This window comes from Notamacropus eugenii, chromosome 4 (genome assembly GCF_028372415.1).
Source record: "Notamacropus eugenii isolate mMacEug1 chromosome 4, mMacEug1.pri_v2, whole genome shotgun sequence".
Classification (NCBI taxonomy): domain Eukaryota; kingdom Metazoa; phylum Chordata; class Mammalia; order Diprotodontia; family Macropodidae; genus Notamacropus; species Notamacropus eugenii.
The window spans coordinates 5,328,031-5,346,391 of NC_092875.1; the positions used below are offsets into that span (position 1 = coordinate 5,328,031).

Sequence of the window (18,361 nt, forward strand, 5' to 3'; positions counted from 1 at the left end):
AAGGAAGTAGCGGATTTGCATGAAGGGTTGGCAGAGGGATAAGAGAGACTTGGCAGAGTCCAGCTCCATCTGAGGGGCCTCAAGGAGCAGAGCTCTGGGGGCATCTCCACCATGGCCTGGACTCCTCTCCTACTCAACCTCCTCACTCTCTGCCAAGGTGCCATCTTGAGGGGTCTCAGAGAAAGGGGCATGAGGGTTTAGAGGGACTGTCTCCTCTCTCCCACCTTGGTGAGGAAGATATAGAGAGGGTCCTTGGCCCCTGACTCACAAATCTTTCTGTCTTTCCAGGTGCTTGGGCCCAGTTTGTGCTGAGTCAGCCAGCATCAGTGTCCAGGTCTCTGGGTCAGTCAGTCACAGTCTCCTGAACTCGAAGCAGTGGCACCATTGATAGCAACTATGTGTATTGGCACCAACAGCACCAGGGCCAGGCCCCCAAGCTCATCATCTATAACGACAGTAAACGTCCCTTGGGGATCCCAGAGAGATTCTCTGGTTCCATAGACACCTCAACCAACTCTGCCTCTCTGACCATCTCTGGAATCCAGGCTGAGGATGAGGCTGACTACTACTGTCAATCCTATTACTATATCAGTGAGTACTATATGTGCACAGTGGCAGATGCTTATGAGGAAGTGGGACAAAAACTTGAGTTGCCCTGGTCTGGTCTCTCACTGGCTCAGTCACCATCAGGGTCTGAGGGCTGCTCAGTGTCCTGTGGGCAGAGCCATGGTCTGACCCCAAGGGAGGGAGAGGAAACAGGAGACATAAATCCTGTACCAAGGAACAAAAGAGGTACTTCCTCTAATAATTCAGGATGGTGCAGTGAGGAAACCACAGATTGTGGACTCAGAGGACTGGGGTTCACATCTTGCCTCTTTAGAGTGTTGTTGGACAAATGTCAGATTTTTATTTCTTCATGTCAGGTCAGCTGGAGATGCAATTGGGGGCTGGGGATTGTGATACTCACGCAAAACTGCCAACTCCAGGGGAGGCTCAAGGATACTTATGAAGTATATGACCTTGGCCAAGTCCTTCATCCTTCCAAAGTTTCAGTTTCCTCATCACTGAAGGAGCACTTTGGAGTCGATGGCTTTGCAGGCCCGTCCCAGCTCTCCGTCTATGTTCCCACTATTTCCCTCAAGCAGAGCCAACCTTGCATTGTTTCATCTCTTCCTTTAGCTTACTGCTTCTAAAGGGAGTCTCCTTTTTCTTTCCAGCGATCTCCACTCCCTTTTGCCCTCAGTGGTCTCCCTGGCTGCCCCTGTTCTGGATTCATTTTCTTCTCTTCCATTGTGGACACTCTCTAACCTATTCTATTTCCCACCATTATCTACTCTCACAAGCTTGACCTCCTTTGCTTAGGGATGGTCATGCCCTGTCTATCCTGAATCCTGGATGAACCCTCCCAATGTCCCGTCAATTCCCCTCACCTGCTGCTGCTGAGCATAGCTGGAGGAAGTCACCCAGCTGAGCTGATGGAGTCTTCTACCCATTGATGTCATCTCATCTTACCTGGATCCACAAAGCAGCTACTCTAAACCTTGTGGTCTGTCCTTTAATTAACCCTTTCCCAAGCCTCACACCATTTCTCTCCTCAGTCACCCCACATCGTCTCCTCCCTTTTCTCCCTTATAACTGAGAATCTCATCTCTTCTCTAACAAAATAGAGAACATTCACTCTGAATCCTGACCTATCTTCCCTAACTCCCTTCATATGATACGTCATTTCCTCCTTTACTCTTTCCGGAAGAGCTTAGCCAAGTCCTTTACATAAAGATCACAACCTCTCAAACCCTTAATCTCACTTCCAGGTGAACCCACCATTTAAAAGTATAATGTAAAAGTGCCATCTCTCCAGAAATACCCTAAAGAGAAAAATGCTAGTGCATGCTCAAATCTCTAGCATCCAGTAACCAAAGTTCCAGGTGGAGAATCTCTGCAGGGCATCCTCCCAAATATTTATTCCCAAGGAAACCACCACCACATGTAGCATAGGCTCTGGGGCCTTCTAAGTCAACTCTCACTGACAATTATGATTATTTATGACCTGGAACAATGATCCTCAAAGTGTGGTCCATGGATCCCTGGGGGTTCCTGAGACCCTTTCAGAGAACCAGTGAGGCTAAAATCCTTTTCACAATAAGAAGATAACACTGGACTTTTTCACTCTCCTTCTCTCCTAAGTGGACAGAAGAGTTTTCCAGAGGCCCCATGACTTAGGAGTCATTAGCTGCAGATATGACATCTCATCTACAGAATTATTACTTTTGTCTTATGAATGGAGGAAATTAGAGACAAGGCTGCACTTGCTGTTGTCCTATTAAATTTGTGTCTGCACCAGCTAACCACTGAAGATCCTTTTGTGAATGTGTGGTCTCACACAGTTGGTTCTGAAACCATCCCACTGTTGACTAACTGTGGAATCTCATAGTGTACTCTGGATGAAGTCCGTAGACATTTGCAGTGCTGCTGGGTAAAGCGTCTGGTGCCTTAGCCCCATGAGATAGTGACACCAAATCCTACTAGCGTTCATTGAAGGCTTCACTGCAATCCATTCACAGTTTTTAAATGGCTATTTACCTTAAGAATGTCCTGCATAAAGCAGTGAAGGTGATTTATTAGATTAAATCTTAACCTTTTATCATCTGTCTTCTTTATATTCTGGACTGAAATGGGAAGGATGCCTAAAGACTCTGTTTCCTACTCACAGACAATGGTTTATTGGACCAAAGGGGTTGAAGGATGGTTTGAGGGTCACCTGAACTAGCCCCTTTTTCATAAAACACCATTTTCATATGAAAGAATGATGGACAAATACATTTCTTCAGATTTTGATATTTGGAAAATATTTTCTCACAGATATCCACAGCTGATGGTACGGTAGATAGAGCAGTGAACCTAGAGTGAGGAAAACCTGAATACTCATCTGGCCTCAGATATTTATCAGCTGTATTACTTACGACAAAGAAATTCAACTCAGTTTCCTCATCTGCACAATGGGGATGATACAAGTCCTCACTTTCCAAAGTTGTGAAGATTTCAATGGAATTCTCTTTGTAAAGTGCTTAGTACATCTTAAGTGTTCCATGAGTGTTAGCTCTTACTTTGAGTATTATTAAAATTTACCAAATCTTCCTTGGCAGGTGTTCTGTGCACCAGTAAGAAAATCTTTTTTTTTAAAGAATATAATAATCTTACTCTTTTTGTTCTATCATGTTTTCATATCACCCTCATTTCTCGGTGTCTCTCTCTTTCTTCACTACCAAGCTCAACAAAGACTTTTTGGAAGCAGCTCAGCAGAAGCACCAGATCCCTCAGCTATGTGACAGTGTAGACTACATTCACAGCTCTGATTCCCCAGTGGTCAAACTTGCCCTTGGCTGCAATGAGAAACAATGTGAAAAATCAGTGATTCAGCATGCAAAGTCAGTGCTTCCTATCCGTATGTCCTTGGTCTAGTTGTCAGTCTTCCATGAGCTTCAGTTTCTCTACCTGAGAAGAGAAGACACTAAACTTACAAACTCCTGGGCACCTTCTGGGTCTGAAGCTCTGATTTTAGTTAGTGCATTCATGTTTGTTTCTTCTTTCCATCTGACTGCTCTCAGTCCATCCTCACAAGCCATGCTCCATGCTCCTCTCTGGCCCTCTGCACAGGCTGACCATGAATCCCTGAACATCTTCCCTCCTCCTCCTCTCACACCTGGGGATCCCTCCCTTTCAAGCTCAGCTAAAGTGGCAGAAGTACAGGACTATTTCTCTGACACCTTACCTCCCAAACACCCACTAAAGCTGCCAGTGTCTCCCTGAAAAATTATTTTGGATTTGTTAGGTTTTGTACATGTTAGGTGTTGTACACATGTGCACAAATGCAGGGTTGTGTTGTTTATTTCTGCATGTGTGTGTGTGTGTGTGTGTGTGTGATATTCTGGCAAGGCTAAGATTGAGTAGGCCCTAGTCTAAGGATCTAGGGAATTGTATTTCTCCTTGAACTGGAAGAGAGAACATTGATGTGAGATCATGACCAGAGGTAGAATTATTCAGTTGGGATTTCACTGAGCTTTTGGGTGGGATGACATGGTGTGTGTCAGACCCTGAGTAGAACAATGAACTCAAAATTTTCCTTCCCTCTGTTCTTCTAGCAGCTTGGTTCCAATCTGTGCTGACTCAGTCAGTATGGGTGGTCAGGTCATTGGGTGAGTCAGTCACAATCTTCTACACTCACAAAAAAGGCAAGACTGGCCATGTGCTCTGCTATGAATAGGAACCTCGAAACTCATTTTCTATGCCCATGATAATCATCACTCAGGGATCCCAGAAATGGTGTCTGGCTTCAAAGAGAGGTCAGTGTACTCTGCCCCCCTATCCAGGTCTCCTGTCACTTTGTGGCTACTACTCTGTACAGTGTTCTGGTTCTGCTCAGTTCACTCAGCATCAGTTCATGTAAATTTTTCCGGGTTTTTCTGAAGTCTGCCTGATCATCATTTCTTTCTTTCTTTGCTTCTTTCTTTGTTTCTCTCTCTCTCTCTCTCTCTCTCTCTCTCTCTCTCTCTCTCTCTCTCTCTCTCTCGCTGACCTCCCTCCCTTTCTTTCACCCTTGCTCCTTTCCTTCCTTTCTCTCTTTCTTTTTTTGATATATGAAGTATGTTCCTTTCTCTTTATTTATTATTTATTTTTGTTATCAACATTCACTTCCATAAGCTTTTTAGTTTTAAATTTTTTGCCTTCCTCCCCTCACCCCTCTTCAAGATGGCATGCAATCTAATAGAGACTTTCCATAAACGTTCATATAAAACATATTTTCACATGACTCATGTTGTAAAGAAGAATTAGAAACAAAGGGATGAACCATGACAAAGAAGAAACAAAACAAAACAAAACAGAGACAGCAAATAGTATGCTTCAATCCGCATTCACACTCCATCGTTATTTCTCTGGACATGGATAGAATTTTCTATCATCAGATTTGTGGTGTTGTCTTTGAACCTTGCATTGTTGAGAAGAGCTAAGTCTATTAAAGTTAGTCATCTCACAATGTGGCTGTTACTGTGTACAATATTCTCCTGGTTCTGCTCACTTCACCCAGCATCAGTTCATATAAGTCTTTCCAGGTTTTTCTGAAATATGACTGTTCATAATTTCTTATAACCCAATAGTATTCCACTACATTCATATAGCACCACTTGTTCAGCCATTCCTCAATTGATGGGCATTCCCTCAATTTTCAATTCTTGGCCACCACAAAATGAGCTGCTATAAATATTTTTGTACAAGTGGTCCTTTTTCCATTTTTATGATTTTTTGGTGGAGGATACAGTGCTAGAAATGTTATTGCTGGGTCAAAGGGTATGCACATTTTTATAGCAATTTGAGCATAGTTCCAAATGACTCTGCAGAATTGTTGGATCAGTTCACAACTCCACCAACAATGCATTTGTGTTCGAATTTTCGTACTTCTTCTCCAGCATTTATAATTTTCTTGTTTTGTCATGCTAGCCAATCTGGCAGGTGTGCTGTGGTACCTCACAGTTGTTTTTATTGCATTTCTCTAAACAACAGCGATTTAGAGCATTTTTTCATATGACTATAGATAGCTTTAATATCTTCTTCTGAAAACTGCCTATTCATATCCTTTGACCATTACTGAATTGGGGAATGATTTGCATTCTATAAATTGGACTCAGTTCTCTTAATATTTTAGAAATGAGGAATTTATCAGGGACTCTTGTAAAAATTCTTTTCCAGTTTTCTGCATCCTTCCTAATCTTGGTTGCAATGGCTTTGTTTGTGTAAAACCTTTTTAATTGAATGTAATCAAACTCATCCATTTTGCATTTCATAATGTTCTCCATGTCTTGTTTGGTCATAAATTCTTCTGTTCTCCTTAAATCTGACAAACAATTCCTTTCTCTTCCAGTTTGCTTATATTATCAGCATTCATATCGAAGTCATGTGCCCATTTTGACTTTATTTTGGTTTATGGTGTCATGTTGGTCCATGCCCAGTTTCTGCCATAGTATTTTCCAGTTTTCCCAGCAATCTTTGGCAAATAGTGAGTTCTTATCCCAGATACTGAAGTCTTGTTTATCAAAGAGTAGACTGCTGTAATCATTGACTATTGTGCCTGGAGTACCTTACCTATCCCACTTATCTACCCCTCTATTTCTTAGCCAATACCAAGTGGTTTTGGTGATTGCTGCTTTATAATACAATTTAAGGTCTAGTATGGCCAGGTCATCTTCCTCAGCATTTCTTTTCTTTAATTCCCTTGATATTCTGGACATTTTGTTCTTCCAGATGTATTTTGTTATTATTTTTTCTAGCTATACAAAATAAATTTTGGAAGTTTGATTGGTATGGGACTGATTAAGTAAATTAATTTAAATAGAACTGTCATTTTAATAATTTCGCTTTCTTTACAATTATCAATACAATTTCACGTGTAAAATCCTTAATCCAGTTGTGAGAACTTATTACTGAAACATAAGCAAATCCTCAATTTTCAAGCTTGATATGTTTGGAAGTAAATCATATACATACGTGTATACGTCTTAGAAGAAATAGTCATTGCATTTTTGTACAATTTGTCTAATCCTCCTTTGAAGATGACATCATTCCTATATTATAATTTGACCACTAATATAGATTAAAAGTGTAAGATTTTTCATACTTGCATCCAATTGTTGTAACTCTGTGGTTTTCCAGCATCAGACCATTAATTAGTAGATTTAAGGCAGTGCTCACAAACCATCTATCACTCACCTTCTCAGATTATAGAAATTTGCCATGAAAGGAAAAGGTTGAACAGCTATAATAAGATCAACAAGGGACTACCCTGGGGGCTTCACCAGCATTCTAAACTGTCATCCCACAATGTCAGCTCTTAACCCACCATTCATTCACCACCTGCACCATCCTCAGGGTACTGTCTGACAGTGTGCCACCAGGGGCAGTGTAGGGCTAAGTTTGGGACTGGTGGTTTTTTCTCTACCCATGCAAAGGGCTCCTGTGTCCCTGATACTTGCTCACTGGGCTGTATCTTGGTCCAGCAACTGCTTCCTCCCAAGCCCCTCCCATGGCACAAAGAAAAATTCTGTGCACTGTTAGCCATCCCCTCCCCCTCCCACAATCCCCCAATGACTCTGACAACATGACTATAATGGGAGACAAAGAAGAGATTTGCATGCTGTGAAAGATAAGAGAGACTTGGCAGAGTCCAGCACCAACTGAGGGGCCTCAGGGAACAGAGCTCTGGGGACATCTCCACCCTGACCTGGACTCCTCTCATGCTCAGCCTCCTCACTCTCTGCCAAGGTGCCAGCCTGGGAGGGATCTCTGAGAAATGGGGCACTCAGGGTCTAGAGGAGCTGTCTCCTCTCCCTCCTTGGTGAGGAGGGCAGAGACAGGACCCTGGCCACTGACTCACAAATCTCTTTCTCTCTGTCATTTTAGGAGCTTGGACCCAGTTTGTGCTGACTCAGACAGCATCAGTGTCCCAGTCTCTGGGTCAGTCAGTCACAGTCTCCTGCACTCAAAGCAGTGGCAACATTGATGATGAGTATGTGGAATGGTATCAACAGCACCAGGGCCAGGCTCCCAAACTCATTATGTATAGCTGGAGTAGTCATCCCTTGGGGATCCCAGAGACATTCTCTGGCTTCAAAGACACCTCCATCAACTCTGCCTCTCTGACCATCTCTGGTCTCCAGGCTGAGGATGAGGCTGATCACTACTGTCAGTCCTATCACTATAACAGTAGCTACTACACGTGCCAAGTGGCTAAGGCTTATGAGGAAGTGGGACAAGAACCTCTGAGCTGCCCTGGTCTGATCCCTGACTGGATCAGTCACCATCAGGTTCTGAGGACTGCTCAGTGTCCTGTGGGCAGGGCCATGGTCTGACCCTGAGGGAAGGAGAGGAACCAGGAGACACCAGTCTATCTTCCTGTACCACAGTGTACATGGAGCACATACTCCAGGGAAGCAAGTGCAGTGGTGGACAGTGGGAAACCATTCATTCTAGAATCAGGGGATCTTGATTCAAATCTTGCCTCTGATGGTTATCAACTATGTGACTATAGCCAAGTCATTTAAGCTCCCAAGGCCTCAGTTTCATTATCTACCTAATGTGGAACCTCTAAGGGCCCTTCCAATTTTCAATTTATGATCGAAAGTCTTCTGCTTCAGACACCATGAATCTTCCATCATTGCATTTGTCCTTTTGGCTAATTTTTCTTAGATGTACTCTCCTCCTCCTCCTTCTTCTTCCCAGAGACCTCCACTCAAGGGTCTCCCAGGCCATCATCCAGCTTCACCATCTCCCATCATTCCTCCTCACATACTTTTGCTGACTAATGTTCCATGGTCACCAGCTGAGCTGAAGGGTCCACTGGAATGGTTGAAATGATAGGGAGATCCTTGATTACAATCAAAACTAATCTAGACAATAAGCATGTATGACTCCAAAAAGGAGTGAATGAGAGGCTGGGCATAATATGATTGTCCCCTGTGTGAAAGTACCACCCCACCAACATCAGTACCTATGTTCCTACTAGATGAATACATACGAGATCAAAGAAAAAATTATGAAGACCTGTTGACCCTTATTATCACGGTGTTAAAGGAAGACAAGCTTGTAATTCTGGGTGACTTTAACCCCAGAGTGGACACAGAGAATCAGACATGGCAGGAAGTCCTTGGGGGAAATGGAGTTGGAGACAGCAATAGCAACAGTCAATTATCATTGAAGACTTGTACATCTCATGACCTTCCTATCACCAACACTCTTTTCTACTTCCCTAAATGCAACAAAACTTTGTGCATACATCTTTGTAGCAAAAATTGGCATTTAATGTTGTTTAGTCATTTTTCAGTCATGTCTGACTTTGTGACCCATTTTTGTTTTGTTTGTTTTTTTGGCAAAGATAACAGTGTGGTTTCCCATTTGATTCTCCAGTTCATTTTTTACAGATGATGAACTGAGGCAGACGTTGTTGGATGACTTGCTCAGGGGCACATATCTAGTAAGTGTCTGAGGCCAAATTTAAATGGAGGTTTTCCTGACTCCAGGTCTGGTGCTTTCATTTAGATCATATGGGCCAGATAGACTGTGTCTATTTTTGTGTTAAAGTCATCTCAAATTACAAACTTGTCCTCTTTCACTTGCAAACATCAGGAATGATTTAATGAAAATGATGAGGGAATTTAGAATCTATGAGATGAAAAACGAGGACTCATCTGGGTTTACCAGCATGACTCTTCGTCAGTCTCTAAGACAGCAGCTTTTACTCCATCAAAAGTAAAGTACAAGGGATGGAGCCAAGATGGTGGAGTAGAAAGATGCACATACACTAACTCTTCCCTTACAGCCCATAAAATACCTGTGAAGAAAGACTCTCAACAAATTCTAGAGCAGCAGAAATCACAGAACAATGGAGTGGAGGAGATTTCTAGTCCAGGGTGACCTGAAAGGCCGATGGGCAACGTCTGTCCCACCAGACACAGAGAGGAGCCCAGGCTAGCCTTCGCCACGCTGCATAGCACCAGGAGGAGGATGCAAGCAGGGCTTGGAGGCCAAAACCCAGCCACAGTAGCAGTGGTTCCCAGATCACTCAAACCATAGGCACCAAAGGTCAGTGAGAGGGTTTTTTCATCTGGCCAAGAAGGGAGAAGGGCCTTCCCATAGTTCTGGCCTCAGGAGGCAGCAGAAGCCGCATAGGGCAGGTGGCTGCAGCTTCCAAAGCAGCCCCTACAGCAGCCAGGATACATTACTGGATCATAAAACCCCTTGGGGGCACTGAGCAGCTGATTCTTACCTCAGCCCTGTGTACCTGCCCTGCCCCCACCTAATGCTCGTGGGAGATCTGAGCAGCTGATCTTTATGTCACACCGAATGGTGGCCCTGGCCTACAGCTTATCTGAATCTCAGCCCCCAGTGCTGGCTTGGTGGAACTGGAGGCCAGGTGGCTGTGGAGAGGAAACTCTACTAAGATTCTGGGCACAAAAATTTCTGGTTGCTCCCAGACAGGTGTACACCTTTGATTGTGCCACCTTGGAGGAAATGAGATCTTGCAGATCCTCAGAGTATGCCGTACTCTTGACAAAGGACCCAAAAGTCAAGTAACTGGTTGGGAAAATGCCCAAAAAAGAGGAAAAAATAAGACTATAGATTACCTTCTTGGGGAACAGATATCTTCTCCCATCCATTCAGATGAGGAAGAACAATGCTTACTATCAGGGACAGATATAAAAGTCAAGGCTTCTGTATCCCAAACATCTTAAATAAATACTCAATGGTCTCAGGCCACGGAAGACCTCAAAAAGGATTTTGAAAATCAAGTAAAAGAGGTAGAGGAAAAATTTGGAAGAGAAATGGAGAGATGCAAAAAAATCATGAAAAGCAAGTCAAAAACTTGCTAAAGGAGACCCAAAAAATCCTAAAGAAAATAATACCTTTAAAAATAGGCTAACTCAATTGGCATAAGAGGTTCAAAAAGCCAATGAGGAGAAGAATGCTTTAAAAAGCAAAATTAGCCAAATGGAAAAGGAGATTCAAAAGCTCACTGAAGAAAATAGTTCTTTCAAAATTAGAATGGAACAGATGGAGGCTAATGACTTTATGAGAAACCAAGAAATCACAAAACAAAACCAAAAGAATAAAAAAATGAAAGATAATGTGAAATATCTCACTGGAAAAACAACTGACCTGGAGAATAGATCCAGGAGAGACAATTTAAAAATTATGGGCCTACCTGAAAGCCATGATCAAAAAAAGAGCCTAGACACCATCTTTCATGAAATTATCAAGGAAAACTGCCCTGACATTCTAGAACCAGAGGGCAAAATAAATATTCAAGGAATCCACTGATCACCTCCTGAAAGAAATCCAAAAAGAGAAACTCCTAGGAACATTGTAACCAAATACCAGAGTTCCCAGGTCAAGGAGAAAATATTGCAAGCAGCTAGAAAGAAACAATTCAATTATTGTGGAAATACAATCAGGATAACATAAGATCTAGCAGCTTCTACTTTAAAGGATCGAAGGGTGTGGAATAGGATATTCCAGAAGTCAAAGGAACTAGGACTAAAACCAAGAATCACCTACCCAGCAAAACTGAGTACAATACTTCAGGGAGAGAAATGATCTTTCAATGAAATAGAGGACTTTCAAGAATTCTTGATTGAAAGACCAGAGCTGAAGAGAAAATTAGACTTTCAAACACAAGAATCAAGAGAAGCATGAAAAGGTAAACAAGAAAGAGAAATCGTAAGGAACTTACTAAAGTTGAGCTGTTTACATTCCTATATGGAAAGACAATATTTGTAATTATTGAAACTTTTTTCAGTATCTGGGTAGTTGGTGGGATTACACACACACACACACACACACACACACACACACACACACAGCGAGAGAGAGAGAGAGAGAGAGACAGACAGACAGACAGACAGACAGACAGACAGACAGAGAGACAGAGAGCACAGGGTGAGTTGAATAGGATGGGATCATATCTAAAAAAATGAAAGCAAGGGGTGAGAAAGGAATATATTGGGAGGGGGAAGGGAAAAAACGAATGGGGCAAATTATCTCTCATAAAAGAGGCAAGAAAAGGAATTCAAGGGAGGGAAAAAGTGGGGAGGGGAGAGAGAAAACATGAAGCTTACTCTCATCACATTTGACTCAAGAAAAGAATAAAATGCATACTCATTTTGGTATGAAAACCTATGTCACAATACAGGAAAGTGGGGGAGAAGGGGATAAGCAGGGTGTGGGGGATGATGGAAGGGAGGGCAATGGGAGAAGGGAGCAATTAGAAGTCAGCACTCTTGGGGAGGGACAAGGTCAAAAGAGAGAATAGAAGTAATGGGGGACAGGATAGGATGGAGAGAAATATAGTTAGTCTTACACAACACAACTATTATGGAAGTCATTTGCAAAACTACACATATATGGCCTATATTGAATTGCTTGCCTTTCCAATGAGGATAGGTGGGGAGGGAGGGAGGAAGACAAGTTAGAACTCAAAGTTTTAGGAACAACTGTTGAGTATTGTTCTTGCATACAATTAGGAAATAAGAAATACAGGTAATGGGGTACAGAAATTTATCTTGCCCTACAGGACAAAAGAGAAGATGGGGATAAGGTAAGGGAGGGATGTTAGAAGGGAGGGCAGATTGATGATAGGTGTCTTGAGGTGGGGGAAGGGGAGAGATGGGGAGAGAATTTGGAACTCAAAATTTTGTGGAAATGAATGTTGAAAACTTAAAACAAATAAATTAATTAAATAAAAGTAAAGTACAAGTCGAGCTTAGAGAGATACAGAGTTCTTGGCTCAGTAAAAAAGCTGAGGAGATTCAGCTTTAGGGTGATAGTAACAATTCAAAGTGTTTTAATGATGTCTTGAAGGCCATTCATGGGCCAAAGATCTTTGGTGAATCTCAACTACTCAGCACTGCTGGAGACATACTGCTCAGTGATAAGGACATGATCTTGGAAAGACAGGCTGAACACTTTCATAGCACTCTCAACAGTCATTAACCAGTGCTGACATCATGGCCCATTTATCTTAGGTTGAAGACAATATTTCCACTGGACTTCCCACTGAGGAAGAGAGTTTGGATGCCATTAGGCTCTTCTCATGGGACAAATCACCTTGTACTAATTCCATTCTAGCAGAGATCTATGAGGCAAAGGGTTTAGTACTCATACAAAAACTGATGGAAATCTTCCTGTTTATCTGGAAAGAAGAGACAAGGACACCTCCATTGTCCATCTCTATAAAGAAAAGGTGAATAGATTGCCCTATGACAAGTGCAGGAGAGTCTTTAATTTACTCTCTTCCCAGCAAGATTCCTCTGACATTCCTGCTTAATAGGCTGACCCTTCACCTATATGACAGTCATTTACCCAAGGGCTAAGGTGGTTTCAGAAAGGACCAAGGAACAGTCCATGTGGTGTTTGCTGCCTGACAACTCCAGGAGAAATGCCAAGAGCAGAATAGAGGTCTGTACACAACATTTGTGGATCTGATCAAGGACTTTGATACTGTCATTCATAAGGGTCTGTGAAATATCATGGTGAAATGTGGTTTCCTGAAGAAGTTCTTTATCATTTTTATGTCAATTTTATAATGGCATGCTAGCATGGATTCTGCCTAATGGAGGATGTTCTCTCACTTTCTCAGACATCAGTGTAGTGAAGCAAAGTTGTGTGCGTGCTCCTATGATGTTTCACATGATGTTTTCAGTCGCGTTCTTTTCACATACCTTCAACAATGATGAAAATGGCCTCAAAGTCAGCTATAACACTGATGGTAAATTATTCAGCTTGAAAAAACTACAAGCCTAGAGTAAAGCAGAAGGAGAATTGGTATGTGAGTTTTTCTTTGCAGATGATGAGGCAGTCAATGTAGCCTCTGCAGCTGAGATACAACAACTCATGGATTGATTCTCTGCTCCTTGTGCTATTTTTGGCCTAACAATTCACACCAAGAAAATACAGGGTCTCTGTCATCCAGCAGCATACTATACATCCATGGAACCATCAACTAAAGAAAATGGGGACATTTTTAATGTTGTGGATAGGTTCATTTACCTTGGCAGTTTATTTTCCAGGAATGTCCACACAGATGACAAAAAGAACCTTCTATCTCTACTCAAGCAGTCTTCATATCTTGGGAAAGACTTGGTCCCCCAATCCAGACTCAAGGAAGTATCTGACCTTTGGAGGGAGAAATCACCAGATCAGCTTCCTTTCTAGGGCCCCAGAGAGCCTGAAGAGGAGCCCTACAAAGCATGGACCTGTCCGTTTGGTGGGCCCACTATTATATCTGAGATTGATCTTTGTGCCCCAGGAACTGGCCTTGGCCCTGATCCTCCCCAGTCTCAAATTCCTTTCCCTTCTATCCCTTCTCTCCACCCACTGAATTGCCATCCTCTGACTTTCCTTGTCATTTTCATTCCCATTGAGTATTAAATACAAATGAGAAAAAAAGATGCCAGTAAGACAGTACAGTACATGGCATCCAGGTCTTGTTTTCAGTTGTGAGGAAGTAGGAAATCAGACTGGGCAATCAGTGCAAGGGCTGATGAAGAGACCTTAGGCCCAGGGGCTGAGCAGGCAAGGATTGGTGATGAGGTGTACTTTGGAAACAATGTCTTAATCGGTGTGATAATGCAGACTTTTAAATATTCTGGTATGATAACTTTGTTACAAAAAAAAAAAAAAAAGAACATAAGTTACAAGGAAGGGCCCATAAAGCCTTAGTACCCTGAGTTCCCAGGTTGTATCAGACCATGGAACTTTCACCATTGAAGTCAGGGCCTATATCAGCCTCAGGGAATATCTGTCTGGGGGACAGCAGGTGACACTGTGAGACTGTATTTGGGGACTGGGGGATTTTCTTCTAAACTATCTGAGGGGCTCTGCCCTACCCCAGACACCTGCATTAAGATCATTAGACTGTTATATGGCCCAGCAGCTGCTTCCTCCCCAGTCTTCCCAGAGGGCACAGTCAGAACCTTCGTGCTGTTAGCCATCCCTCCTCTGCCCTCAGTCCTCCCCTGGCTCAACTTCCATTTTTAGGGCCATAAAAAGTGTGAGAAACAAGGAAGTAGCAGATTTTCATGAAGGGCTGAGGGAGGGGTAAGGGAGATAAGGGAGACTTGGCAAAGCCCAGCTGCAGGTGAGGGGCTTTAGGGAGCAGAGCTCTGGGGTGGGGATCTCCACAGCCTCCTCACTCTCTGCCAAGGTGTCAGCCTGAGCGGTCTCAGAGAAAGGAGGCACTCAGGGCCCAAAGGGGCTGTCTCCTCTCTCCTTCCTTGATGAAGAGGATATAGAGAGAGGGTCCTTGGCCCCCGACTCACTGCTCTCTTTCTCTCTGTCTTTCTAGGTGCTTGACTGTGTGCTTGTGCTGTGTCCAGGTCTCTGTGGCAGTCAGTCACATTCTCTTGCAGTCGAAGTTGTGGTAGTATAAATACCTACTATGTGAACTGGTACTAATGGTGGCAGGGGCAGGCCCCAAACTGCCTCATCTATAAGTGGAGTAAATGTACTGAACCTCAATCTCAACCTCACCTCAACCAACTACATCTCTGACCCTCTCTGGTTTCCAGGCTGAGGATGAGGCTGATTACTCCTGTCAATCTTTGTACTGTCAAAGTGGTAACATGTGAGCAGTGTCCAAGACTTATCAGGAAGTGGGATCAAAACCACTTGTCCCTCACTGACTCCTTTACAGCCAGGGTGTGAGGGTTGCTCAGTATCCTGTGGGTAGGGCCATGGTCTGACAGACCCTGAGGGAGAGAGAGGAAACAAGAGACACCAGTCTAGTTTGATGTACCAAGGGGTATTTAATCTCCCTAAGGACTAAATTTAGTATGCCCAGATTCTTCTGTGAGAATGCCAAAGAGCTCCTAGAGAAACTGACTGACAATGCAGTTGCAGATTATCACCCCAAGGGGAAACACACTACACAGGTCTTCCTTTAATGCCTGCCAGGACCCTGATAAGAGGAGTCTTAAATAGATGTCTCAGGATGATTGACATAGCAATATGCAATCTAAATCAATATAGAGGAAAACAATGGCTAATCTGTTTTCAGAACTTGCAACTTTTGCCCATCTTCCAAAAAAAATAAAAGGAAAATTGAATGGAAATCTCCAGAAAACAAGGCAAAGTGACTTCCCCTTATTCCCACCCTATTGACAATGAACAAATGGCCACTGGCAACAGAGAAAAATAAAACCAATCAATTCAATTCGACACAACAAATATTCCTCCCTTTTAACTGTTCAGAACCTTCTACTTAGAAACACTTCACAAGCATTTCCTGGAGAAAAATGTTAGTATTCACATATAGAAACTAAGGCAGAACAAAATCAAATGGTTTTTACAAAGTAGGTAAGTGAAAGCTCAAGACAAACACCATTCTATTACTATCTTCTCTCTTCCTTCACAGAAGAATCTGTGCATGCTAAGTCTAGTCTTTGGGATAGTCTCCTATCTCTTCCTTCCCTCCCTTCCCCTTCCATCTCCTCCTCCTCATCCCTCTTTCTCTCCTTTTCCTCTTCAAAGGAAGGTAAATTTTGATGGCCAGAAGCTGCCCAGTTAAATTGGGGTTTAGGGAGAGGAACCAAGAAGGCAGAATAAAAGCAGGGACTTTCCTGAGCTCTCCCCCAAAGCCCTCCTGATACTATAAAAATGACTCTAAACCAATTCTAGAACTACGGGACACACAAAATGACAGAGTGAAACAAATCCCCAGCCCAAGACAACCTGGAAAGTCAACAGGAAGTGTCTATCACATTGGGCAGGGAGCAGGGCTAAGTCCTGTGTGGGCTGTACTGGAGCAGATAGCCTGGAGTAGGCCTCAGGGGATTGAATCATTGGCAGGGATGGTAGTTTACAGATTTCTTAAGCCACAAATACCAAAAATGTCAGTGGGAAAACTCTGTGGGATCTGGGTGAAAGGAGAGCAGGCCAGGTTAGTCCCCAGCCCCAGGGCAGTAGGGGGTGGTGGCAGAGGCTGCTTCTGGAGCTCTGGGCCCACACTTGCTGGGGAATTGAGCAGCTGATACAAAACACCTGAAGCCTGGAACACTACACTCACCCCACTCCCACTGGAAGCAGAGTCCTACCTTAAAAAGGAGTTAGAAAGTAAAGTATTTGGCTGGGAAGATGAGCAAACAATGTAAAAAGCTCAGACTACAAAATCTTACTTTGGTGACAAAGAAGATCAAAAATGCAACCAGATGACAACAAAGTCAATGCTCTTACATCAAAAACTTCCAAGAAAAATATGAATTGATTACAGGACATGGAAGAGCTCAAAAGGGATTTTGAAAATCAGGTAAGAGAAGTAGAAGAAAAATTGAGGAGAGAAATGAGAGTGATGCAAGAAAATCACGAAAACTGAGTCAACAACTTACTAAAAGAGACCCTTAAAATATTGAAGAAAATAACATCTTAAAAATGGACTAACACAAATGGCAAAAGAAGTCCAAAAAGTCAATGAGGAGAAGAATGGCTTAAAAAATAGACTTGGCAAAATGGAAAAAGAGGTCCAAAACCTCAATGAAGAAAATAATTCCTTAAAAATTAGAGTGGTCCAAATGGAAATTAATGACTTTATGAGAAATCAAAAAATTATAAAATGGACGCAAAAAAATGAAAAAATAGCAAACAATGTGAAATATCTCATTGAAAAAAACCATTGACCTGGCAAATAGATCCAGGAGAGATAATTTTTTAAAGCATATAATTTATTTATTTATCAGTTTTCAACATTCACTTCTACAAGAATTTGAAATCAAAGTTTCTCCCCATATCTCCCCAACCTCCAGTCCAAGACAGCATGCACCCCATCCACTCCTTTCTCCAGTCTGCCTTCCCTTCTATTACTACCCCCTTCTTCCATCCCTCTCCCCTCCATTTTAGGAGAGATAATTGTAAAATTATTGGACTACCTGAAAGCAGCCATCAAAAAAGAGTCTAGAAATTATCTTTCAAGAAATTTTCAAGGAAAACTGCCTTGGTATTCTGGAACCAAAGGGTAAAATGGAAATTGAAAGAATCCACTGATTGCCTCTGGAAAGAGATCCTACAAGGAAAATTCTTAGGAATATTGTAGGCAAATTCCGAATTTCCAGGTCAAGGAGAAAATATTACAAGCAGCCAGAAAGAAACAATTCAAGTGTTGTGGAAATACAATCAGGATAACTCAAGGTCCAGCTGCTCCTACATTAAGGGACTGAAGGACTTGGAATATGATATTCTGGACATCAGAGGGGCTAGAACTAAAACCAAGACTCGCCTGCCCTGCAAAAATGAGCATAATACTTCAAGGGAAAAAATGCATATTCAATGAAATAGAGGACTTTCAAGCAATATTGATGAAAAAACAGAGCTGAATAGAAAATCTGACTTCCAAATACAAGAATTCAGAGAAGCATGAAGAGGTAAACAGGAAAGAAAAATCATAAGGGACTTATTAAAATTGAACTGTTTAGATTCCTACAAAAAAGGTGATATTTGTAACTCATGAGACCTTTGTAAGTATTAGGGCAGTTGGAGGAGATAGATAGATAGATAGATAGATAGATAGATAGATAGATAGATAGATAGATAGATAGATAGAGAGAGAGAGAGAGAGAGAAAGAGATAGATAGATAGATAGATAGATAGATAGATAGATAGATAGATAGATAGATAGATAGATAGATAGATAGATAGATAAATGGCACAGGGGAGTAGAATATGAAGAGATGATAGCTAAAAAATAAAATTATTTTTTAGTGAGTGAGAAAGAGGAATATATTGGGAGGAGAAAGGGATAGAATGGGGTAACTATCTCATATAAAAGAGG

The 18,361-nt window shown here is 42.3% G+C and overlaps 1 protein-coding gene across 1 annotated transcript; it reads left to right on the forward strand.

The window, feature by feature from the left end:
• Nucleotides 1-365: 365 nt before the first annotated feature.
• Nucleotides 366-11,675, forward strand: LOC140502128 (uncharacterized; the record flags this gene model as incomplete). Its single annotated transcript, XM_072606477.1, has 2 exons — nucleotides 366-591; nucleotides 7,450-11,675. Coding segments are annotated over 2 exons (675 nt in total), but the record flags the coding sequence as incomplete, so codon positions are not given.
• Nucleotides 11,676-18,361: the final 6,686 nt, after the last annotated feature.